The sequence below is a fragment of the Somniosus microcephalus genome, chromosome 12 (assembly GCF_052327205.1).
Source record: "Somniosus microcephalus isolate GS21.2 chromosome 12, FLI_Smic_1.0, whole genome shotgun sequence".
NCBI classification, from domain to species: Eukaryota; Metazoa; Chordata; class Chondrichthyes; order Squaliformes; family Somniosidae; genus Somniosus; species Somniosus microcephalus.
In genome coordinates, this window is record NC_140998.1 from 134,955,394 (window position 1) to 134,982,038 (window position 26,645).

The 26,645-nt window shown below is 44.6% G+C and overlaps 1 protein-coding gene across 6 annotated transcripts in view; it reads left to right on the forward strand.

Moving 5' to 3' along the window:
* Positions 1 to 26,645, forward strand: part of smoc1 (SPARC related modular calcium binding 1) — a 628,567-nt gene that overhangs the window by 560,325 nt on the left and 41,597 nt on the right. For 5 of the 6 annotated variants that reach the window (XM_086003599.1, XM_086003600.1, XM_086003601.1 and 2 more), the window contains exon 11: positions 25,827 to 26,071. In XM_086003599.1, the coding sequence (XP_085859725.1) occupies positions 25,827 to 26,071 (245 nt within the window). Of the gene's footprint in view, positions 1 to 25,826; positions 26,072 to 26,645 lie in introns of those variants that run through there. The other variant, XM_086003604.1, reaches the window with a different exon arrangement.

The following is a 26,645-nucleotide window of genomic DNA, read 5'->3' on the forward strand; positions in this document are numbered from 1 at the left end:
GCAGCCCATTCCTGGCAAATATGGTCCTTAATACTGTGATGGTTTTTTCCGTGGTGGTGGAGGACATCTTTATTACCTCCGGCCACTTGGAGTGTGCATCAACCGCGATTAAGAACACTGAGTCCATAAATGGACCAGCAAAGTCAATGTGTACCCTTTGCCATGGAGATGAGGGCCACTCCCATGGATGTAGAGGGGCTTGTGGTGGGGCGTTTTGGACCTTCTGGCATCCTCGACAGCCCATGGTCATTTATTCGATGTCTCCATCGATACCTGGCCACCACACAAATGCTCTGGCTAGGTTCTTCATTTTCACTCCACCCAGATGCCCCTCGTGAAGCTCCTTTAGCACTTTATCATGGAGTTTGGATGTAATCACCAATCTGGATCCAGACATCAAGGTTTCTCTTCTTTGCGAGACTGCTGGCAACAGTGGTTCGCCATGTGCTGGCCATCCCTTCACCGTTAAATCGTAGACTCGTGAGAGAGTCGGGTCATTTCTCGTTTCCTTTTCAATGGTAGAATTTGTTGCTGGTAGACATTCCACTATGGTTGAGTGGAACATCTCCACTGGGTCCACTGTAGGTGCCTCTTCTACCGTTGGCAACGGTAGACGCGATAAACCGTCAACATTTCCATGCTGTTTTGATCCTTTGTATTCTATGTCATATTGGTGTGCCCCTAGGAAAAGGGACCACCTCTGTAGCCTTTGCGCTGTCATAATGGGAACGCCCTTTTTAGGGTTGAATATGGAGACAAGGGGTTGATGGTCAGTCAACAAGGTAAATTTTTGTCCGTGTAGGTAATGGTTGAATTTTTTCACTCCCCATACGAGGCTGAGTGCTTCCCTGTCGATCTGGGCATAGTTACGCTCAGCTGAGTTCAATGAGCGTGACGCAAAAGCTATCGGCCGCTCCGAGCCATCAGGGAATCTATGCGATAATACCGCTCCTACGCCATAAGGGGATGCATCGCACGCCAGCCTGATTGGCAGTGATGGGTTGTAATGAGCCAAAACTTCCTTGGACGTGATCAAGCCTTTGCATTTATGGAAGGCACGTTTACAGTCTTCGCTCCATTTCCAATTTACTCCCGTTTGTAGCAGTTCGTTAAGAGGGTGCAGAACAGTTGACAAGTTTGGTAAAAATTTATGATAGTAATTTATCAATCCCAGGAACGACCTTAATTGTGAGACATTTTCAGGTGCTGGGGCTTTTATGACTGCTTCAATTTTTTCAGGTGACTTATGCAACCCTTCTTCGTTAATTATGTGGCCACAAAATGATATTTGTTTCTGGAAAAATTCGCACTTCGGGCGATTTGCTCGTAGGCCCCGTTCTCTCAGCCTAGTGAGCACCTGCTCCAAATTGGCAAGGTGCTCGTTGTCGTTTTCTCCTGTTACAAGGATGTCGTCTAGGTAGCATTGAGTCCCCGGAATCCCTTGCAGGACTTGCTCCATAGCTCTTTGCCAGATAGCTGGAGCTGATGCTACTCCGAAAACCAGTCGATTGTACTGGTACAGGCCTTTGTGTGTGTTTATCGTGAGATACTTTTTAGAGGCCTCCTCAACCTCCATCTGTAGATATGCCTGTGCCAAGTCAATTTTGGTGAAACGTTTCCCTCCGGATAGTGAGGCGAAAATATCTTCTATCCTCGGAAGAGGATACTGTACCGTGTGAAGGACCGGGTTTACAGTCACCTTGAAGTCCCCACAGATGCGAATTTTTCTCTGTTCTTCAGCTTTATCATTATTCAACGTTTTCTTCATGACCGGGACGATGGGTGTTGCCTACTCGCTCCAATCTATCTTGGATAACAGGCCTGCCTTTTCCAAATTCTCCAGCTCTGCCTCGACTGCTGGACGAATTGCGTATGGCACCGGCCTTGCCTTAAAGACCTTGGGAATTGCCGCATCTTCCACTTTTATTGAGGCGGTGACGCCTTTCAAGGTTCCTAGTTCCTGTTGAAACACTTCTTTGGCGTTGGCCAAGATGTCTTTTAATCATTCAGGTATGACGTCATCATCATTTTTTTTCTTACTGGTCACCGTCAGTGCCTGAATGGAGTGCCAGTCTAAATGTATCTTCCTGATCCATTCACTTCCCAACAGCGATGGACCACCATCTTGCAGAACGTATAAATACAACTTCTGTATTTCCTTGCCGTTGTATACAACAGGCACCCTTATTTTCCCTCTGGGGTATACTTTCTGCCCCGTATATGTTTTCAAGATAATGGATGTGTCTTTCAAAGGTATATGCGGAAATAGCCACTCGTAATCCCGTCGACTTATGATGGTCAGAGCTGATCCTGTATCTAGCTCCATTTTAACTGGGGACCCCGCTATCATGAGGGTAACCCAAATGGTCTGGTAATCTTCTTTGGCAATTACATTATGTAATTTGAGACAGCTTAGTCTCTTGTTTCCGGAGTCGTTACCGCTCTTCTGGTCTTCGGAGCTACTGTCCGTCATCATTTGTACCTTTCTGTACTTTTCCTTATTGATTTTTTTTCTGTCAGTGGATTTTTTGTTTCCAGATCGGCATACACGTGCAATGTGTCCCATCTTTCGGCATTGCCTGCATGCTTTGTCCTTGAACCAGCAGTCCCTCTGGTCATGGGTGGATCTGCCGCAGCGATAACATCTCTCGAAACCCCGTGTCATTTCATGGGTGCCGAAGTCCTGTGGCTTTTGCTGTATCTCTGCAGCTCCTCTTGCTGCTGCTTCGTATGATACAGCCACACTGAAAGCCTTGTCCAGTGTTAAATCTTCTCAGAAAGTAGCCTTTTCTGTGTTCCTTCACTTAGGAGACCGCAGACGAATTTGTCTCGAAGAGAATCTGCCAGTCCTGCCCCGAATTGGCAGTGCTTTGACAGCTTTCTTAATTCGGTGAGGTAATCAGCGTTACTTTCATTCTTGTGCTGATTCCTCCTGAAGAATTTGAATCGTTCCGCTATCAGCAGCGGTGTTGGGTTTAAGTGCTCCTGTAGGGTATCAACAATCTCTTTAAAATTCTTGTCCATCGGTTTGGCTGGAGTGATTAAGTCTCGTAACAGCCCGTATGTCCTTGCGCCCATTAGATTTAGAAGTACCGATGCCTTTTTATCATCCTCTATTTCATTCGCTGTGCAATATACCTCCACTCTTTCCACATATGTGGTCCAATCCTCTACATCACTATCGAAAGCAGTAATATTGCCAGTCTTAGGCATCATGAAAAAAAATGGCGCCTCCGGCGCTTTCCTTTCTTCCCTGCCGAGAAAAAATGGCACCTCCCACGCTTTCCCACCGCTGCCGCTGCTGACAACGCTGTTCTCCGCGGTTTTTATTTGTACAGATATTTTTAATAGTTGGAGACTCGTTCCCGCCGGTCTCTCTGGGACTTTTCCCTCCCTCTGCTTGGTCCGAACGCCGACCTGCTTTGCAGCACTGGCCGTCTCCCGAGTGCTCCACCCTTCATCTCTGTTTGCCTCCGCCTTCGCTGCTCGGCCCCGCTGCAGAGCCAGCCGATCGAGCCCCAGCCCGCCGCCCAGGAAGGCTTATTGCAGTACCTGCCACCAGCCCGGCTAGCTGGTGAAACCACAGTTTTTTCTTTTTTTTTTTCTTCGACCTTTGTCTGAGGAATCGATCTCCTTGAGGTGCTGCCGAATTGCAGGTAAGTCCGTTTCCAATTCGTCGCCACTGTTGTATCCGTGTGTTAATGGAGACATGGAATGCAGGAATTGGTTTAACAGGTATTTACAGAACAAAGTCTGGAGGTGAACTAAAAGATACAAGACACTATACAGGCTTATATAGCCCGAGTGGCCACTACCGGCATTACAGTACACAGAGGCTCTTAAAGACACATACACCACAGTACCTAGTCCACATGTGCTCAATAAAGTAACTAGCAAAAGCTAGCTGTGTTCATAATAAGAATGTCTATTTATTAATGAACATAAGACCAGGGACTATTCAACAGGCAAATAATCCCTAACCGTTCCATGGTTGCGAACTCCGCCTTTGAGACCGCCAGCTTGCCAGGTTCCAGGCGCCGGACCCGCGCATAGACCGGGGGGCCATTGGTGGTGATGTGGTGTTCCACACCATGTTTCGTGGCTGTGGAGGAGAACGTGGGTCTTGTCAGGTCGGGGAATTCGCCGAGCAGGCGAGTGAACTCATCAGGAGTCGGGAACGCACAGGAGACGGTGCATGACGTAGTGTTACTGCGGTAACACGGAAGAGAATTAAAAGTTGCTGCGTTGATCAGCCGCCGGTTCCTAATGTCGACCAGGAGGCTGTTGGCGCACAGGAAATCCGCGCCGAGAAGGGGCTGGGAAACTCTGGCCGTAACAAACTCCCAGTGAAAACGTTGCCCCCTGAGGCACACCTCCACTCACCGTCTGCCGAAGATCCGAATTGTTCCGCCATTGGCCGCTTCAAGGGTGGAGCCATGATTCCCCATCTGCACATCGAGGGCGGACGCAGGTAAAATGCTGCACTGCGCCCCGGTGTCGCACAGAAAATGATGACCGGAGAGAGTATCAGTGATGAACAGCAATTTTCCCGCGTTGCCGATCGCCATCGCGGCTGCAGGGTGCCCGTTAGACCCGTTCCTTGGTGGTCGCAGTGTCAGTTGTTGTTTGTGCTTTTGGGGAAAACTGCAGGGAGGGCGGCAACGCTTCGCCTTCGCGCCGAACTGCGCGTGGTAGAAACACAGCCCAGCAGGCTGATGAGCTGGGGTGGCGTCTGCGGGGGATGGTTGCCTTGTGGCGGCGCAGTACTGCCGAGTTACAGTGAAAATTTTGTCAGCCTCTGCAGCGAGTGTTGCGCAGTCTGCAATTTCAGATCTGGCCAGGGCAGCTTGTACCTGTTCAGGCAGTTGGCTGAGGAAAATCTCGCGGAATAGGAAACATTCCCGTTCTGAACCCAGGAGTGTGAGCATTTGGCTCATCAACTCTGAAGGCTTGGAGTCCCCGAGCCCGGGCATAGCGAGTAATCGACGGGCGCGCTCCAAGGCTTGGAGTCCCCGAGCCCGGGCATAGCGAGTAATCGACGGGCGCGCTCCAATTTTGTGAGCCCGAAAACCTGCAGTAATCCGCGCTTTGAGGGTTTCATACTTGCGCTCCGTTGGGGGGTTTTCGAGGAGGCTGACGATCCGAGAGGCGGTAGAGCTGTCGAGTGCGGAGACCACATAAAGGTACTTGGTCTGATCCGCATCGATGTTCCTCAGGGCGAACTGGGCCTCGGCCTGAATAAACCACGAGGGCGCTTGCTGCTCCCAGAACTGCGGTAGCTTTAGCGAAACAACGTTTGTTTCCATGCTGTGCTCTTCTTATGTGAAAACGTTCACAAAAATGGGGTCACCAATGTAGGAATTAACGAATTCCAACGAATAACGGAGATCGACACAAGAGAACGACTAAACAGGTCTTTACTCAACGGAGATGCCACGAGGACTGCCTGGGCAGCCCCGTGGTTTGCGACGTGACGACATCGCGTTTGCCCGCGTTTTCCCACGCTCTTAAAGGGGCCACGCCCCGTACATGCAAACTCTATATACAAAGCACAGTAATGCCTACCACAATGGTACAGGTTTAGGTTGGTGTTAGAACATCGTTAAAGAGAATTATATACAGTTAGCCAGAGTCATTCAGTGGTTCTGCCACAGTACCAGTTCTGATGGCTGTTCTGGCTTGTAGTGCTATTAGCAGAGGCCTGGGAGCTGGTTGTTTGGATGCCCTTCCAAACGGATGCCCTTCCAACCGGATCCCAGGTCTCCTTCAATGTTGCTGCAGTTGCCAGGAAGTGTGCAAGAGCAGCCTTATGTAATTGATCCTCCAATATATCCTTCCTCCTTGTGGGAAAGCATTTGGCATCTTTAGTCTAATCAAATACTTGGTTACAGTTTGAGAGTATTTGACTATAGGTCAACAAGTGACGTTCTGACTGTACAGATCACTGGCAAGGCCACATTTAGAATACAAACAGAAAATGCTGGAAGCACTCAGTAGGTCAGGCAGCAGCTGTGTGGAGAAAGGAAGGTAGAGTTAACGTTACAATCTGAAATGTTAACCCAACCTTCCTTTCTGCATAGATGCTGCCTGGCCCATTGAGTGTTTCCAGCATTTTCTGTTTTTATTTCAGGTTTCCAGCATCTGCAGTATTTTGCTTTTTTTGCCACGTTTAGAATATTATGTGCAGTTGTGGGCACCCTATCTTCTAAAGGATGTTAATGCATTGGGGAGGGTTCAGTCAAGGACAACAAAGTTTACTCTGAAACATAGGAATCTAGGTTATGAAGAGAGACTCGCAGAACTGAAATTATTTTTGAGACAAAAGGATACAGGAACCTGGTGTTTAAAATGCTGAGAGGCACGAATGATGTAGGCGTGAGCAGGCTATATGACTTAGATTGTGAATGCAGAATAAAGGACACAGGTCTAAAATGATATCTGTTAGTTTGAGAACAGGATTTTAGGTTACAGGGACAAGTGTAGACTGAGATGGTAAAATATTCCATGGGGTACAATGATTCCTGTGCTTCTGGGGCAGGAAGGAGGCTTGCTGTGTGTGGACAACAACAACAACTTGCATTTATATAGCACCTTTAACATAGTATAATGGCCCAAGGCGCTTCACAGGAGGGTTATCAGACAAAATCTGACACCAAGCCACATAAAGAGATATTAGGACAGGTGATCAAAAGCTTGGTCAAAGAGGTAGGTTTTTTAGGAGCATCTTAAAGGAGGAAGGAGAGAGGTAGAAAGTCGAAGAGATTTAGGGAGGGAATTCCAGAGCTTAGGGCCTAGGGAGCTCAAGGCACGGCCACCAATGGTGGATGGACAGCAGCAGGCTAGCTTAAATAGTGGAGATTTGAGGGTGAATACGTATTCTGGAGTTTTGTTTGATTATCTTTGGGAATCAGGGAACATTTATGCAGAACTTTCCTTCAGGCAATTAAATGGTTGGGGTAAAGTCCATATACATCGAGACTGCATTTACCTGCAGGGTCCATGAGAGGAGCACTTATGGGCCTGTTGGCCTTCTCTCATCCTAGGTTCAGATTACCCAATTATTTATCTCATTGTTGTTTGTGGGACCTTGCTGTGCTCAAATTGGCTGCCATGTATCCCTAAATTAGAACAGTGACTACACTTCAAAAGTACTACATTGGTTGTGAAGCAGTTTGGGACCCCCTGAGGTTGTGAAAGCTGCTATTTAAAGGCAAGTTCTTTCTTTTTCTTTCTCTTAATTGACCGTGCTAATTTAAAGAAAAGGACAAGCAAGGCCAGGGTTTTGAATTGCAGCCCGAATAACAACTATACTCTGAGCTCACCTAATGCTTACCAAACAGCAGTTAGACTTTGTACCATTAAAGGGATACAGTTTCAGTGTTTAATTGAATGAAGGATAAATGTCCAGGTCAGGATGGAGGTGCTGCCAAAGAAGCCTTGGCGAGTTGCTGCAGTACATCCTGTAGATGGTACACACTGCAGCCATGGTGCGCTGGTGGTGGAGGGAGTGAATGTTTAAGGTGGTGAATGGGTTGCTGATCAAGCGGACTGATTTGGCCTGGATGGTGTCAAATTTCTTGAGTGTTGTTGTGTATTCAATCACACTCCTTGCTTGTGCCTTATAGATATTGGAGAGGCTTTGGGGAATCAAGAGGTGAGCCACTAGACAATGACCTGATCTAGTTACCATGGCATTTATGTGGCTGGTCCAGTTGAGCTTCTGTTCAATGCTGATCCTCAGAATGTTGATGGTGCTGTATTCGGTGATGGTAATATCGTTGTATGTCTTGGGGAGGTGGTTAGGCTCTCTCCTGATGGATATGGTCATTGCCTGGCACTTGTGTAGCGTGAATGTTACTTGCTACTTATCAGCCCAAGCCTGGATGTTTTCTAGGTCTTGTTCTCCTGGCTAGCCTCCCATCTCCATACTTTAGAAACTTCAGCTCCTCTAAAACTCTCCTGCCCATATCCTATCCTGCAACATGTCCCGCTCACACATTACCCGTCTTCGCTGATCTACATTGGCTCCCAGTCCCCCAATGCATTGCATTTAGAATTCTGAACCTCATGTTTACATCCCTTCATGGCCTCGCCACTCCATATCTCTGTATCCTCCTCCAGCCACCAGCCCTCGTCCAAACCTTCTGATCCTCTGAGTCTGGCCTCTGGTGCATCCTCCTTTGTCTCATCATTGTTGGCTGTGCCTTCAGCCACCTGTGGCCCATAGTCTGGAATTAACTTCCTAAACCCTTCTGCCTTTCCACCTCACTCTCCTCCTTTAAGTCCATCCTTAAAATCCACCCCGTCATCCCCCAGCTAATATCTCCTTCTTTGATTCAGCATCCATTTTTTCCTTATGTTGCTCTGAAGCACCGTTGGAATTTTTTTGAGATTATCACTAGAAGAGGTGAATACTGCACCAGATGCTTTCAACTGCTTTAAAATCGGCAGCACGGTGGCATAGTGGTTAGCACTGTTGCCTCACAGCGCCAGGGACCCGGGTTCGAATCCAGCCTCGGGCGACTGTCTGTGTGGAGTTTGCACATTCTCCCCGTGTTTGCATGGGTTTACTCCGGGTGCTCCGGTTTCCTCCCACAGTCCAAAGATGTGCGGGTTAGGTTGATTGGCTATGATAAATTGACCCTTAGTGTTAGGGGGATTAAATACGTGGGGATAGGGTGGGATATGTGTTGGTGTAGGGGTTACGGGGATCGGGTGGGATATGTGTCGATGGGCCGAAATGGCCTCTATCTGCACTGTGTGGTTTCTGTGATTTCTTTCTGTGAAAATCGCCATTTAAGAGTATGAAACACATGGGGTGGTAATTTTCAACTTTGGCGAGGGTGTAAGGCGGGTGCTATCGGATCAGCTGCCTGGTATACACCCCACCAAAGCTGGAAGTTATCACCATGAATAAGAGAAGACTGAAGAGGACCAATATATCGGCAGGTTCTTCACCTGTCATTTGGAATTATATGGCTACTTAGTGGAACACATTTCCACTCCAGTTTAATTTTTAATGTTTTTTAAACTGAGAAAACAAGGCGAAGAACTAATGATAATGGATGACACTACCAAGGTTGAGAAAAATAAGAGCAATGATGAGATAAATCAGGATGTAGTATGTTGAAACTAAGTTTGGATTTAAAGGCAGTTCCAGGAGGAATGAAAGACTGAGCGAGGTAAAGAGTTCTACAGTTTTGAGCTCTTGGAAAGTTTGGCCCGGATTTTGCGGTGGGTAATGACGGCGATACTGTCAGCGTTCGCCGTCATTACCCCTCTGAAACTGACCATAACTTCAGGATTTAGCGCATGCGCAGATAAACGCAGAAATCCTGAAGTTGCGGTCAGTCATTCCCTGCTCCACCACAGGTTGCGCTGTGGAACTCCCCATATCCGGCATTCAGTGAAATCAATTGAACTGACGAAAATTTCTACTTTTCCACTCTAATATCGCTTTTAAACAACACATAAAAAGTTAAGCCTTGTTGAAAGATGTGTAGCTGAGGTTTTAATGGCATACTGACTGCTGAACAACCGTTCTAGCCCTGAAAAATTCATTTTATATTTGTGGAATGTCAAATTTTTCCATTATGATAAAAATTACTAGATTTTTAAAATAATTTTAAAAATGTAAAAAAATTTAAAATTTGTTTATGATATTTCAGCTTCTACTTTAACCCCGTGTGTATGTCCCACTCTTGGTTTGGCTCTCTGTAAAAATTTTAAAAAGTGAATGATAAAAGCTGCTTTTTATTTCCTGGTTTGTTGTCTGTGAGAACTCTTCAGTGTGATTAGTTGCATAGACAGCTTGATGACATTACTGCTGCTGTATGCTGGAGATGCCCTATAGAGAGTGCTACAATCAAATTAATGTCGAGAAAGCTAAAGTTTTCGCCACAGTGATCACGAGATCTTTGCGGGCAGCTTTCTTCGAGGTCAGCGGCGACCACCGTCGCTTCACCGCTGAGTGCAAATTCCTGGCCATTATGTTTTAGAAGGAGGCTGTGACGTAATAAAACTCACTACGCACTTGGTTTGAGCATAAAGCAAGGCTTTAATCAACTTGTTTCAGAACATGGAGGTCTAGTTGTACTTCACTAGTTCCTTGTCTTACAAAATGTCCCTGGAAAGCTGGGCCCACGCCCGAGTATTTACACTCCTTGGACGGCACCACCAGCTGGCCATCCAGTGTTATTTCATGAGTAGTTTCTTGATAAATGATGAGATTTATAACAGGCTGTGTGATGGATCTTGGTTTTAACACAGGGAGAAGGTAGGGAGGAAAAAGATCAACTAATATGATGTATTTACAAATTAGGAAAGACAAAATAGGAACGTTCAGACGTACATTGACAATAGTAATATCGATTAAAATAGAGACAAAAAAGACTGCAATGGAGAGAGGGATGTAGGAGAGAGAGCGCAAATCAGATGAACAGCTTTTTCTTCTATTCTCCCAGGATGTGAGAGAGGAATTAGAAGAGTGTCATACATATAGGAGCATTATATAATTTTTGGATAGGCCTGGGGCTGACAGAGAATTAAGAGTTGTTAGGGAAAAAGCAATGTTCAGCACAAAAATGGAAACAGTTCCTGACAGGTAGCTTTGCAATGGAGAAGTTCCATTTGAGGTCAGAGAAAATAATGAGACAAAGAATTTTGATAGATGGCTGTTGGTTATATTTGTTATATAGTTGGTTATATTTGTGAGATACGTGAAGAGATCGTTTCTTTGAAGAATTGAAAGAAACAAAATTCTCACTGCTCCACTGATAGGTGTTGAGAGACCAGGATTTAAAGATTCAACATATGAATCACAAGTGGATTCATGTGTGCCCTGAGGATGTGTGATCTGAAAGGAGTTTATGAATGTAGACTGGGAAGAAGAAACAGCACGGTAAAGAGGACAGAGCTTTGGGGAATTGTTGACTTAATGGAAAACAAGCCAGAGGATGAGCACAGCTCAAGAGATTTGAGAGGAAATTAAATAGCCATGCGCATAGCTTTGGTGGGAGGCTTAAAGATGCCAGACCCTGTCAAAGGCTTTGGAGATGGCCAAGGCAATAACATACCAAAGAGTTCAAACAGTGCACAACATACTCACCAATGGAACTGTTGTACTGAAAACCATACTAGTGGTCATGGATTAGGCCAACATACAAAGAGATGGATAATTTGAGAGTTAACAGCGGCTTCCATAACTTTAGAAGCGCTGTGCCCTTGTCCAAAATATTGTGGAGCAGAAGTAGTATATGAAAAAAAACTATTACTGTTTTGGTATTTATTTTGGAACCCGCAGCTCTGAGTTGAGTCAGCTCCAGCCATTCCGCCGGTCATGGGGATAACAATGATGAATTAAAAAAAAACGAAAGTACGATTCTGTAAAACTCAGACTGCTGCAGCACAGAAAGTCCTGGCCATTTTGGGCTTATTTCTAATGTAAATGAAATCAGCAACAGATTGTAAGCTAACCTTGACACGCAGTCTGTATTATTTTCAAAGGGCGGCTTCAGAAGCGGGACAGTTCGAATGGGACAAAATAGGGTAAAAATGAATTATTTATCAAATGTAAAATTATTCCAGCTCAGGCAATGTAGGGCTGAACTGCTGCCTTGGTGCTGTTTCAGCACAGTTGGTTGTGAGCTAAAAATCTGTTTGCCCAGCAGTATTTCATTGACTTCAGTTGAAACAACTGAAAGGCTGTGTGCATTACATCATTGGATTGACCTCTACACGGTCTCGGCCATAAGTGAGGTTTAGTTAATAGGAATGTTCTGTAAAGTACCTTTATAGTTTACACTGATTCTCAATGGGTTTGAATGGTTAGTGGTGGATGTTTTACTTTATGGGAATGATCTGGCGGTGAAAAACTTTCACTACCTTCCAAAGCCTAGTTTCAAGGCTTTATTGCCAGCACCAGTGTTCATTCTGCAAGCACTTTATAAACTGCTCCATCTGAGCGCACAGCGACAGTCTGCCTATACACATGAATGGGGCATTTCTCATCGTGGTCAACCTCAAAGGAGGAAAAAGTACTTGTACTGCATTGGAGGAATTCAGGGAGCTAAATTGAACCTAATTGGAGGAATTCAGGGACAATTTTGGAAGTTTTGGGGATAAAAGGCTAATGGAAAATTGGCCATTTATCTGAAGGGGGCTGGAATACAAAAGGGAAGAAATTATGCTTCAGTTGTTTCGAGCTCTGGTTCGACCCCATCTGGAGTACTGCGTTCAGTTCTGGGCACTGCTCCTCAGGAAGGATATATTGGCCTTGGAGGGGTTGCAGAGCAGATTCGCAGAATGATACCAGGGCTTAGAGAGTTCAATTATGAGGACAGATTGCATAAACTTAGCTTGTATCCATCCCTTGAATACAGGAGATTGAGGGGGTAATCTAATCAAAATTTTTAAAATGTTAAAAAAGGATTTGATAAGGTAGATAAAGAAAAACTATTTCCTCTGGTGGGGGAATCAAGAACAAGGGGACATGATCTTAAAATTAGAGCTAGGCAATTCAGGAGTGAAATAATGAAGCACTTTTTCACACAAAGGGTAGTAGAAATGTGGAACTCTCTCCCCCAAAAGGCTGTGGATGCTAGGACAATTAGAGATTTCAAGACTAAGATAGCTAGATTTTTGTTAGATAAGGGTATCAAGGGATATGTAGCAAAGGCAGGAAAATGGAGTTGAGGTGCAGATCAGCCATGATCTAATTGAATGGTGGAGCATGCTCGAGGGGCTGAATGGCCTACTCCTGTTCCTCTGTCCTTTACCTCTTCCAATTAATGCAATTAGCAAAGATTCAAATGCGTATTTCCATGCCCATAGCCCCCTGATAGAACAGCATGTTAAAGATAGTTACAAAGAATGGGTATACAGTAATATCCTTCCTACATTGTTTGGTGATACATGCTTCACCGTATTACAGCCATGGTGCTTTGCACATGTCCTCCCGCCAGTGTAAAAGCATCACCAGTTTAAATAATGGAAGCTATTTCTTTGGCAGTGAATATAAAATGTGTCATTCCTGGAAAGTCACCAGGCTGTAATACGATGTTTCTATAGCTGTAGTTTTAAGACAGTGAACGAATATAAGAGTTATGGAGTGTGACTTGTCTGAAGTGTGATGTATTGAATGTTAAAATTTCCTTCCCAAGTATTTTATTTATGAGTTTCCTCAAAGGAACAAAAGCAATGACTTAAGTGCTTCCTGATCCTGTCCACTGCATGAACATAGACTCCAAAGGAATGATATTGGGGTGGATGTTCCTCCAGAGCAAAATCTGGGGGACTGGCCCATGGAATGCTCCACCCGGCTGCCCAGTAGTTCCACCAGGAGGCCTGGTTCACTTTGAGGACCGGGGACTCAGTTGCATCAGGCCAGCCAGCTGCAGTGAAAAACTGAGCGGCCATGGGCTATCGGCCAGAGGATGGTAGGTTCCTGGGGGAGGCACCAATCTGAGGGGGCCTGGGGGGGTGGGCGGAGGTGGAGCAGTGGCCGCATAGGCTGGGTTTGCGGAGACTGGAGGAGCTCCGCAAAAATGAAGATGAAAACACCTTGAGAATCCTCTTTGGCCGGACCGCCTGCCTGATGCTGGTCAGAGTGTGTACAGTGCATGCTCCACCCAGCTCTGCCCAAGAACACCAATCGGGGTCCCATCTACATCACAGGACCCTGATTAGAATTTTAAATGGGCCTACCGCCTGACTCAGGGCAGCTTATGCCACCCAGCGGTAGGCCCTGGTGAACATTTCCGCACCCAGAGCGACGGTGACAAGGGGGCGGTCGGTCATTGTCCACCATTCTCAGGGTGTTACCACCTTGTGTCCGCCTGGATGGAGGTCTGAAGTTTCAGCCCATTATTTCTACTTTGTGAAGGAAAGAAATCACAGCAATACCTCAGTTGCTATATTTTTTGGTACTCCATTTCAAATTTCACTTGTTTGCTTTTGAAACGTGTGTTTTTATAACATGGCACACCTGATTTTACACATTGGTGACGTGATCCCTTGATGGCACAGAGCAGAAAGACAAAGCCAGTGATGTGGGTTTTCATGGCTAAAGAGTTGTAATTTCAGAAAGTGGTGACCAAATTATCAACAAAATTTCCAGAATCCCATGTAATAAAACTAGAAATTGGCTTATCCAATCACCAGCACCCAGTGGGCTCAATTTTAAATGGGTGGAATCACAGAATTTGATACCCGAAACACCGATTTAAAAAATGGGCCAGAAATTCAGATCGGGGGCTTGCCGCGCGTGCAAGCCCCTAATATGCACTTACCCGACGCGCTGGCCGTTGACCTCCAGGGACGCCTGGAATTCGATTTTGAAAAAGAAGAATCCCGGGCAGCGTATGACGTCACGCCGCCCAGGAGTGCAGCCAGCGCGAAGCCTGTAGCGCGCTGTGCAACTGAGACACGCCCCTTGAGGTCTCAGTTTAACAGGACACGCCCCCAATGTTTCTGCCAAGCTGCTAAGCATTTTTACATGCAAAGCAGCAGTTTAAATAGGTTTTTGGAAGTTTTTTGAAGATTTTGGTAACTTTTATAAACTTTTAAAAACGTTTACATTATTTTGAAGAATCTGAAGTAGTTTTAAACAGAATTAAAGCAATTTAAAGACCTAAAAGAATTTTTTAAATTCCATTTATTTATTTAGCAATGTCGTCGTCATACGTGTCTTCACACTGTTCCCTTTGGAGAACTGTATGAAGTGGTGGAAGGATTTATGGCCATGATTAACGCTCATTCCGTGACCGTAACCATCTTTGAACCAGCCATTAGTCCTATGGCGGGAGGGTTTTACGGGCTTCCACAAGCTATACAAGGAGGGGGGGCCACCCACACCCACGGACGCAAATATCCCACTGGATGTCAACCCAGAATTTAGAGCCGGAGCTCCGACTCCACTTGCCGGGACTGTCTGGAGCGGGGTTCGAAACCCTATCCTGATCTGGCCCAGCGGCGGGGATCCTACCGCTATGCCAAAGGCCCAATCCGATTAGCAAAGTGAAATGGCTGGAATGAGCACAATTCACGGCATTAAAAGAACTCACAATTGAACTGATGATGACCTCAGCAATCTCCTCAAGGAGGTGGAGGCGCAGCGCCTGCTCATCATTGGTAATGAGAAGTCAAAGGCGCTGCAAAAAGGGCAGATGATAGCTTGGTCTTTCAAGTGGCAGCATAGGGCTCCAGTCACGGGGAGGGAAAAGGCGCAGGAAACGTATGGGTGTCACCTTTTGTGCGGAGTGGGCCTTTTGCGTAGCAGTAAGCATCCCTGCCGCTGGGCCAGAAGGAGTAGGGTTTCAAACCCCACTCCAGACAGTCCCGGCAAGTGGAGTCGGAGCTCCAACTATAAATTCTGGGTGGACATCCAGCGGGATACTTGCATCCGTGGGTGTGGGTGGCCCCCCCCTCAGATGGGTTGTGGGAGCCCGTAAAACCCTCACGCCTTAGGACTAACCACCCTAATGGCTGGTTCAAAGATGGTTACGGTCACGGAATGAGCGTTAATCATGGCCATAAATCCTTCCACCACTTCATATAGTTCCCGAAAGGGAACAGTGTGAGGATACGTACGACGATGACCTCTTGCGCAATGCACCTCCTTGGACCCTCAGTCGCAGATGCGAGGGGGCAAATCGTGCAATTGTTAAATTTTTCATTTTATTGACATGTAAAATGTTGGCCCAGTAATTCCCTTCCAAATGCGCGAGTACGGTCGGGGTACTTACGCGTCTGGCCGGAGGAAATGCCGGTTTTCAGCATGCACAGTGCATGTGGGGAAAACTGGCATTTCCTGTCCTCTGAACGAAGGGGTTCAGAGGCAGAACGCGTGCGACTGCACAGGCAACGCGTGCGCAGTAAAATTCGCCGCTTTCATTCATGCTTTCAGTGAGGTCAAGTCCTTACAACTTACACATGAAAAAAGCATGGGTACAGTTGCTCCAGAGGCTGCGGAGGAAGATATTTCTTATCGTGGAGCTTCTGAAAGTATGTATGTCTGTATATATTCCTTTGCGTGTTATGTATATATTCCTTTACTTATGTGTATGAATGTATTGTTTAATTATGACTTTCAGAGAAAGTAACTTATTGGAAAATCATAATTAAAAACATACATTCATACACATAAGTAAAGGAATATAAAACATACATACATATACGTAAAGGAATATATGCGGACATACATACATAATTACTTATTTCTGATGAAAAGTTTCTTTCTTAAAAGTGCTGGAAATGTTACATTACTCATTTTAGAACACTCATTTTCACATTCCATTCACACAGCCACAATTGCTCCTTCTACCTACCGTTCTGAAAACCCGTTTAAAAAAAAATAATTTAATTTTAAAACTTACTTAAAATTTCTTAAAATAACTTCCCTCCCTTTCCCAAACAAAAATATTGCCTTTCAGAAGCTCCATGATAAAATATATCTTCCTCTGCAGCCTTGGAACAACTTTACACATGCTTTTTTCAAGTGTAACTTGTAAGGACTTACCCTCACTGAATCCATGAATGAAATCGACGAAGTTCACTGCGCAAGCGCTGCCTGTGCAGTCGCACGCGCTGTGCCTCTGAACCCCTTCGTTCAGAGGACTGGAAATGCCGGCGTTCCCCGCATGCGCTGTGCATGCTGAACGCCGGCATTTCCACCGGCCAGATGCGTGAGTACACCGACCGTACTCACGCATTTGGACCCGAATTTCTGGCCCTATATATCCCATGTAATCAAACCAAAATTTGACTTTTTTGGTCACAGTGGAGTAGACCTTGACTTTGTGCGATAGTGTAAAATGAATGATAGCGAGTCGGCAGCCCGTTTTACATTATCGCACAAAGTCAATGGGCTGTATTTTCCAATCGGAGGCTTCCCGCGTGCGGAGGCCTCCGATCTGGAAAAATCTATGGACTTATCTGAGCGCGCCCGAGGTGCGTACACTTCCGATCCTGGGCCTCTCCAACTCGAAGTGCACAGGGCCCACGTATCCCAGAAGCGCATGCAGTTCGCAAGCGTCCCTGGGATCACGTGGGCCATGGGGAGCCAATAGGAGAAGGGAATCTCCCTTCATACACTTGACAGACAGACCTGTCAAATATATGAATGGAGATCACCCCAAAAACACTGTAAAACATTAAATAAATTTTTAGAAAACATCACTTTTTTAAAATGAGTTCAAACTACAATAAATTAAATATTTTAAACAAAAATTTAATTTTTTGAAAAAAAATTAAAAATTTTTACAGGGCTAAAAATAAACTTACCTTTTTTTAAAGTATTTTTAAATGATAAATGAGTGAATTTTTTTTGATTTTTTTTTACTTTTTTTCAACTCTTATGCTGGTAAAAGCAGGCCTTACATCTGCTTTTACTAGGCTTAAGATATCTAAGGGTTTTCTGCGGGCGGAGGTTCTTCAGAAAGCGGAACTATCTGTCCGCAGAGGCCCATCTCTAGGGCAGGCGTCCAATCTGTCAAGAGCATTCTTGACAGATCGGAAATGCCGGTTTTCAGCGCATGCGCTGTGCATGCCTGAAACCAACATTTCCGATGTCCCTACGGGTGTGTACAAAGCGTGTACCCACCCGTAGGGATCAGAATATACGGCCCAATATCTACCCCACTGACTCTGGAGAGGGGTTTCATTCTGTGCAGGTCTCAGCCTTCGTAGTTCAGTGAAGGGGAGATGCAGAGCAAAGCTGGTGTGATTTCCCACAGGGGAGGAGGCGATAACATTACAGGGACTGGTGCGTGATGTGGTGGAGATTGTAAGAGGAGAAAAGAAAAATATTTAAACATGGGAGCAAATAAAAAAAACGGAATTAGAGGAATGTTTATATGGAGCATGCCAGAGACTTAACAGAGGGCAAGGCACGGGATTCGTGGTGCAGTTGGAGTAATGAAATTGGAAATGCAATGAAAGGTTTTAAAAGATTAACTGTCAACTGTTTATTAACAACACAGCGATCCACTGGGGCGTCCTGTAAACTGTGCAGTATATGTAAAAACACTTCTGTAAAAGGCAGCCTACATACCAGACAGCAGAACAAAAAGTGAGACAGAAATTCAAACTTTAGCCAGTAATACCACGCTGAAAACACTGGCTGTATTTCTGAATTTCAGAGTTGCAAAGCCTTTCAGGTTTTTGTTGCAATGGTGAACAGGATTCAATCTGATAAATACTATCGGGTCGATTCCGAGGAGCTGCACTCACAGGGAGCACTGGTCGGATAACCGTGGACCCGCAGACCTCGATTTTCCGACCATTTACATTAAAGGATGGAAAATCAGAGGCTGCGGGCCATGTTTTCCTGATCGTTGTTCCCTGCGATTGCTATTCCGCGCTGAAGGCGTCCAATCGGGGAACTGGTCCATATATATATCGCTGATTACTTTCAGACCAATCTGCTTCACTGGTTATTTCTTCTGTTCTCCACTGATGACGCTCTAGATGGTGCAGTGGGTTAGCACACTGACCTTTCACCCCAGGGATTAGGGATTAAAGCTTCCCCCTCCGCACCCCAAGACTGATGAACATCTCATCTCTCCACTAGCTACAAGGGTGTATCTGAAATGAGTTTGTGTAGTCTCCAGTCTGTGTCTGCCATTCAGAACTAAGGCATAAACAGAAAATGCTCTAAATAGGCAGAAGATCTGTCAACACCTGAAATAGTTTGGTTAACATGCATCAGAATTGGGATCTGGCAAAGTATTTCTATCTTTCTTGTTTTTTTTACAGAGCATTTTCTGTTTTTATTTCAGATTTTCAGTATTTTGCAGTTTCTTGTTTCTTTACATCTACAATTCATTAGTGGTCTTACTCCTTAGGGAGACCTTAGGGATGGCTGGTATGGGAGACAGAAGTGCCTTCTTGAGGTTGTGGTATAGATAGATTTCTGAGACACCTTTGCTCTCTGACTGGTCTTTGCTATACTTGGAAGGCAAATGTCGGAAAATATCCCATTCTCCAGAGCAAACTTGAGCAAAACCCTCAAATTCGCCACAGGCTCCCATCTCAATCACTTCAATTGGAAAAACTTGCCAGATAATGTAAAGATAATGCAATTTGAAACAATTACTGAAGGTATATCTTATGTCCTTGGTTCAGCGAACCACAAAAGATAAGTTAAACACCAACTTCCCCCCTCGCCCATATTGTAAATTTTAAGCATTTGCAGGCATCAAGAAGTATCATATACTGGCAGATGTCCCCTTGTAATGTAGACCACATTACTTTAGTACATGCAGCTGCACAATATCTGGCAAAATACTAGTTTTTAGGATATATTTCTTATACATTTTTTTCCTTCCTTTTTGATAAATTCTTAAAGCAATAACTTTACCAGCAAATATCCCATGCCCATCAACCTGGAAAACCTGCAAAAGCTGATGAACAGCCTCCTAAAAAGCTGTCACAGCCCTCAAAATGCTGACAACTCAAACAACAACAACAACTGACAACTCAAAAACAGCACTGAATTATAGGCCGATGACCAGGGTCACTACTTTAGAGTGACATAGGGAAATAAATAAATATATACAAAATTGCAGTTTTTGCAGAGGAGGCTTTAGAAATTTCTGAAAGAGGATGTCAGACTTAAGGCAGTGGAAACATTTCTTTGTGTGTCGGGAGGTGGGGGTGAGGGGGTTGGGGGAGGTGGTGGTGGTGATCTGGGGGCATCACCCTTCACCCAGCATCAGGGAATGTAGATATTTTTCAATAAACATTTTGGTGCATTTTCTGGCCTACTGTAATTCTGCATTTCAAAGCCAAAACAATTACTCTGGAGAGTTACAGGTATTTTCAGTTTTAAAATAAAGTAGTTGTTACAAGTTACAACTGACTCTTGATTATTGTACCATCAGAAGGTACTGTATGGTAAGGATAATGGTGCAGGTCTGATGGAAACAGGTACCATCGTTGTAATAAGGCAATTAATAAGTGGTCCTGGATCTCACTCATAGGCTGAAGGGAGCCCTTCTGCTGTATCCCTAGGGCTCCTGAATGATGATGGGAACTGTTTGGTTGTGCTTTATATGCCACAGCTTAACCTGCACTGGGACTTTGCTATACTTGAAGAAAGACCAAAGTCTTCTTCACCCTTACTTAATGTAGTCTGTGATAAGGTTGAAGTCAGCATAAGGACACCACTTACTGATATGAATCAACATTTGCAACTGATGGTCCCCCTCTATCTCTCAGTCAACACTGAGATTCCCCTCTCGAGCCAATGCAAAGCCATAATACCATACTTGGGAACACCCATTGCTGTATCTGACTGGTCAGCTAATTGTTAAAGATGGTAGGTAAAGTGTGTAAGGTCCTCAGGTGAGTTTGCCAACAGCGCAATATCGTCTGTGAAAAAGAGCACCACAACACTTTCTGAGACACCCCAAGATCGTTCCTCATAATACCATCCAACATATCATTGATGAAGATTTTCAATAGTATGGGCGGCAGTGGACAACCTTCTCTCAGTCCTGTTTCAGGAGGAGTAGGTTCAGTGAATCTCCCATCCACCTTTACATGGATTTGGGAGCTGGAGTACACATCCCTAGATAGATTTGGCCATGTACTCTCATAGCTTCCATCTTGCTTGTGAGGACCACACGGCGCTGGATTGAAAGCTGTACTAAAATCAATGATGTGTCAAGAGAAGGCCAGGGGCTTACCACAGGGAGAGAGAAAGCCATCATGGGGCTCCTCAGTGGGCTGTTGTTACATACCTCCTGGCAGTTGGTTCTGAATGGCATTGTGAAGGCCTGACACAGGCTGCCCATTTGTCTTCTTGGTACTTGGCTCAGCAGTGCTGGTACAGGAGGAAAAATGGAGGGGGAGACAATTAGAGGGTATCATACCCTCAAAAATAAAACAGGTCAGTGTAATGGGGATGAGCAAACAGTGATTAAATATCCTGAAAACTTACACCATATGCTATACTGTGTTGTTCTTCAGTGCAACAGGGACCAAGTCATATGGTGAAGAAATGTCCAGTTTTATATTCACATTTCACAGCCACTGAGTTCCTCATTTGCAATAATACAGTCTGTGTGGCGGACCAGATTTAGCTTATGAAAATATTTCCACACAGCACTGGGCAGGCACTCTTGTTTCCCCAGACAACACTACTGCACTGACTTAAATAGTTCCATAGGTCATTTCTCATGACAATATCAATCACCCAACTCCAGCCAATACAGGGGAACATTAAGTATTTCAACAGACCGCCATGGTTTGAGATGTGGTGTGGCACAGATGTCTGAGAAAATAATACAAAAAAAAGTATCTATTTCTACCATCTCTTTTTTTCAAAGAAAAGCAGGGTGAAATGACCATTACATGAGTTTGGGGGTTCCAGCAACACTCATGATTTGGCTTAGGTTGGAACAAGCACCAATCATGAAACCTGTATCCTGTGCGGGAATATGTGGTATCTGCTAGAATCCTGTGCTCTTTGTATTTGTCCATTTGATTTGTGTCTGATATGAGTCACAGCAACATATGGCTGTTATTTTCTCCGGTGCAGGAGGTAGTTTTGTTGTTGACAAGCATTTGAACAGTTCAAGGGGAAACATGGTTTGGGCTTTCACTGTCAAATTCAAAACAAGTTAGTCAGGTTTCTTGTTCGAAGTTCACGTTTGGAAATATTGAGGACCAGTAGCAGTCAAAACTCTGACTAACTTCAGTGGTCAGAGTAGGGAAATGATTAATACTTGTCTGACTCCTGTCTCTAAACTCCTTCACATCTCTTTTCTGGCCTAAAAACTGCTTGGATTTTGATTTCCTTTTCTTTACAAGGGTAATATTTTATTCTTAGACAGTGGCTTGCACCTCATTTTTTGTTAATTCTGTGCATGTGCATATATTTTAGAAGCACACATATGGTAACAAGCAGTCTGCAGGGTGTTGCCATGAAATTACATATCCTGATGTTGAGATGACTTCAAAAGCCAATGGCATGTCAACCCTGAGATGTGTTGCTGCCCTAGAACATATTGGAGTCTGCTGCACTTTATAATATATACAAACTTAGTAATTACAGACCAGTGTTTATTTTTTTCCATTTTCATTAGTTTCTTTTGCTGGCAGGGTCATCACGGTAGACAGCGATTGCCAACTGTAATTGAGTCACAAGACGGGATAAGCAGTGATATTTAAAGGCGTACATATATTATCACTTTTGCATTGACATGAAATGATTTTGGGTGCACATCAATGCTAAAGTGGCAGTATAGCTCAGGATACTACCAAACACACTGAACCTTGAGGTGTGAGTCCCCATCAAGGAGGCTGTTGGACAACGGTTTGAGTTCACACTAAGTGCAATATAACCCCAGCCTAAATGCATAATGCAGGGTATTAACAAAGTTTACACAACAGACGTATACACAAATACAAAACGCCCCTTGTCATTAGATAACTTCATACCTTCTGTTGGGAGTATGGAACAGCACATATGGGCCCAGATTTTGTAGGAGCAGGGAATCTAACAGCGTCTGCGTTAGTTAAACTTGCCCCTGCACGTTTAGATTTTTTAATTTTTTGCATGGCAAGTTGCTGAAAGTGCAAGCTGATAACGGCGCAGCGAGGGAAACCGTGCATCTGGGACCTGAGTGAACAGGGCAAGCAACTGTGTTTCTCCTTAACCAATCAGATTGAAGGATTGTGAAATTAACAGCACAAGGACTGAGAAGGAAGTGTAAATTAGAGTGGGTGAAATCCAAGTCAAATCAGGCACTGAAAGAGAAATAGAGAGAAGGAAAGAAAGATTGGATTAAGAGAGAGAGAAAAAAGAGACAGAAAGGAAAAGTAAATTTTAAAAAATTTTAATTTTACATTTTTTTAAATCTCCAACAACAATAAAACCTGAAACAATGAGACTCCACACTTATAATAGTTAATTTCCAGTGTTAGAGAAGTTGATTGGCAGTAATTAACACTGATCACATTGTTAAAAGGGAACTTACAATTGAAATTACAGGAATTAACTTTCTGTGGCGAGTTTAGTTTGTATCTACCGCGCAAATACAGCAACTTCAAGCCATTCCATACATTTCAATAGTGAGGCAGGCAACGAGATGCCATTTCCACAAAGCTAATGGTAGAGTGGCGCAACCCGGACAGCAAGTTGCGTTTTGGATATCTGCGTTAACTGCGCATCTGCCCCTCGCTTGAAGTTGCTGTACCATTTGCGCATAAGTAACAGCGAGTGCCATTGGCCTCACCGTTATTTTGATAGCAAAATCTGGCCCAATAATCTCACTCTGAAGAAAGATTTTAATGACTTGTGATGTGAACGTTCAACCACACTGATTTGCATTTAGACAGAAATTTATACCATCTATCCTTTTCAATAACTTGGCATAATCTTTAGCGGATTGGTCTTGCTTTGTATCAGGACTTCCGCCAGCTTTTCAAATGAGTTTGTAGTCAATTTTAATCTGATGCAGTTCTTCCAATCATGGTTCTGCTCACCTCAGCGAGCTGTCAGCTCTTCCATTGAATGGAATGAAGCTTCACTGAGGAGAAGTATATTTGAGGCGCCGTTACTTTATATAACTGCAGCCCATGGCTCAAGGCTGTTCTCTCTCTGCCAGCTGCACTTGGAAGTATGAAAGGGCAAAGTTACCCATTTCCAGCAAGAAAAATAACTTGCAATTATATAAAGCCTTTAACATAGTGAAACGTCGCAAGGCGCTTCACAGGAGCATAATCAGATAAAAAATTAACACCAAGTCAAAGGAAACATTAGGACCAAAAGCTTGGTCGAAGAGGCAGCTTTTAAGGAGCATCTTAAAAGTGGAGAGAGAGGCAGAGAGGTTTAGGGTGGGAGTTCCAGAGCTTAGGGCCTAAGTAGTTGAAGGCACATTGCCAGTGGTGGAGCGAAGGAAGTGTGGGATGCACAAGAGGCCAGAATTGGAGGAGTGCAGATATCACAGAGGGTTGTAGGGCTAAAGGAGTAGACAGAGATAGGGAGGGGTGAGGCCATGGAGGGATTTGAAAACAAGGAAGAGAATTTTAATATCGAGGCATTGCCTGACCGGGGGTCAATGTAGAGGTAATGGGTGAACGGGGGTCTTGGTGAGAGTTAGGATACGGGCAGCAGAGTTTTGGATGACCTTAAGTTTATAAAGGGTGGAAGATGAGTGGCCAGCCAGGAGAGCATTGGAATAGTTGAATCCAGAGGTAACACAAGCATGGATGAGCAGCAGTGGAGAACGATTTTTCTGTAGATGTTTTACTTCCAAGCTTCCAATGCAACACTGTGCCAGCAACATGAAAAAACATGCTGCTCCTGGACCCTCGGATAGGTCAGCCTTCCATGACACAACACCCTCCATCCAGGAACAACTGAATCTCAGCACAAGTAGCAGAATGGCATTAAGCAATTTGTAGCCCATTTACACAGGCTGGTGAGGGCTATGCCAAATAAATCTCTTCAAAATCCATGCACGCTCTAGTTCTGGTTCCCTGATGCTCCCATTTACAGGGATTTGCTGTTTGAGACCACGACTTCACTCAGAAACATGCACATATTGGGTTTTACAGCATCAGTGGCAGCATTGCAGGACCTGATCAGAAGTAGCCACACTAATAGCTTGATTAACGTGTGAGTATGTCGGTGTGTGTTTATGTGCTGCTGCTGGTCCACAGTAGTAGCCAGAAAGCCTGCAGCCCTGAGGATCCGATGGTTCCCTCTGTGGACAGAAGAAAAAGGCCACGTATCTTTTTGGGGCCTTCTTCACCTTGCTTCTTGCTCGTCCACTTAGGCCCTGAGGATGGTCGGGTGCCCTTCAGGAAAATGAGGCGTGATGTCCGTGATTGCTTCCTCCTGTCTCATTTGTGAGCCTGCCTTTTGCCTGTGCCTATTGTAGGTGCAGATATTCCACTGCCTCCCCCACCCCCCACACTGCCCGCCCCCACCACCACCACCACCCTGCAGTAGAAAGCCTGGAATTCTCAGGGCAACATAAAGGGGGTGGACTCGTGGTGTCAAGGGTCACAAATTCTTCATGTCTGTTGTCCTGTTGCAGCTGATCATTAGTGGCCTGATAACTCTTCCCCACCCCAGTCCAAATAAGATGTTAAATTGAGGCTCCATCTGCCTGTTCAGGTGGATGAAAAACATCTTGCAGCACTAGTCAAAGAAGAGCAGAGGAGTTCTCCCTGTATCCTGGCCAACATTTACCCCTCAACCGCCACCACCAAAAACAGATTAGCTGGTCATTTATCTCATTTGTGTTTGTGGGACAAATTGGCTGCTGTGTTTCCCTACCAAACTACAGTGACTACACTTCAAAGATAATTCGTTGGCTGTATAGTGCTTTGGGATGCCCTAAGGACATGAAAGGTTCTACATAAATGCAATTCCTTCTTCTGTTCTTTAAAATGTGTTCCTTCACTGGAGTGTTCCCCCTCCACCACCCCCCTCAGATCGTAAGGTCAAGCAACAGCTTCTGGTGCCGAAAACCTTCATTTGAATGGGTTTTTATCATAAAGAATCATCCTACTTGCTAAATGGCAAATAATCTATTAAAGCCTTCCCCCAGGCTGCTTCGTTCACAAGCACAGATTGCCAATTGCTGTTGGCACTAAATTGCCATTCCTTTGTTGTGTTGCTTTGCTATTTTGTTTTTGTTTTGTGTGGGTTAGTGAAGCTGAAACTGTAAAAAGCTATTGAACAATAAAGGCTCTTTGTTGTCGCCTGTCAGCTAAAAGTAATCACAGAGCTAACAACGTGTTTCAGCTGTGTTTATTCATCGTGCCAGCTGTCAATCACAACTGACAGGGCCCTTGTGTTATTGATGCAGGTTTCCTGAACCCGATCCAAGCCACACACTGGAGGAACGGGTCGTGCACTGGTACTTTGGCCAGCTGGACAAAAACGGCAGCAACAACATCCACAAGAAGGAAATGAAGCCGTTTAAGCGATTCTTGAGGAAGAAAGCCAAGCCAAAGAAATGTGGACGGAAATTCACCGATTACTGCGACTTGAATGAGGACAAAACCATTTCACTGCATGAGTTGAAAGGATGCTTGGGAGTGAAAGAAGGAGGTAGGTGGCTATTGTAATTAAAACGATCAATTAACTACTGCAGATTAGACAAAAACACAGAAATACTGACAGAACCTTTACCTTTTGCACATTTCAGCATTGGCAAAATATTTAACATGGTTGAATTACATTTTAGTCAAATACAAAAAGGCATTCTAACTAAAATGAACTGCCATCTCTCAGGCCCGTGGATTTTCTCTCTCCCCTCCTCTCTATTGAAGGCACTGACTCATTTATGTGCATCAAGTTTCTAATCATTTATTGAATCCAAAGATCTTTTTCAGACAATATTTACAAGTATGTTTCAGTGCTGTTGTCTCTTACGAATTTGTTAGAATATCTGAAGTCCTTTCATTCCATAATCCTGTAACACTCAGTCTAAAAGTGTACCTAGATCATCTGGTAGCTCTTGAAAAGCAAACTATATGGTGACTTTACCTAAACAGCAGCTCTCAATCTTGGTTGAAACTAGATAAGGAAGCTACTTCCCCCCTGCCTCAGCGCTGTCTTCTTGTGCCTCCCAACTATCCTTAAAGAACACACACTACAGCATCCTCTTTCTCATGACAGGTGA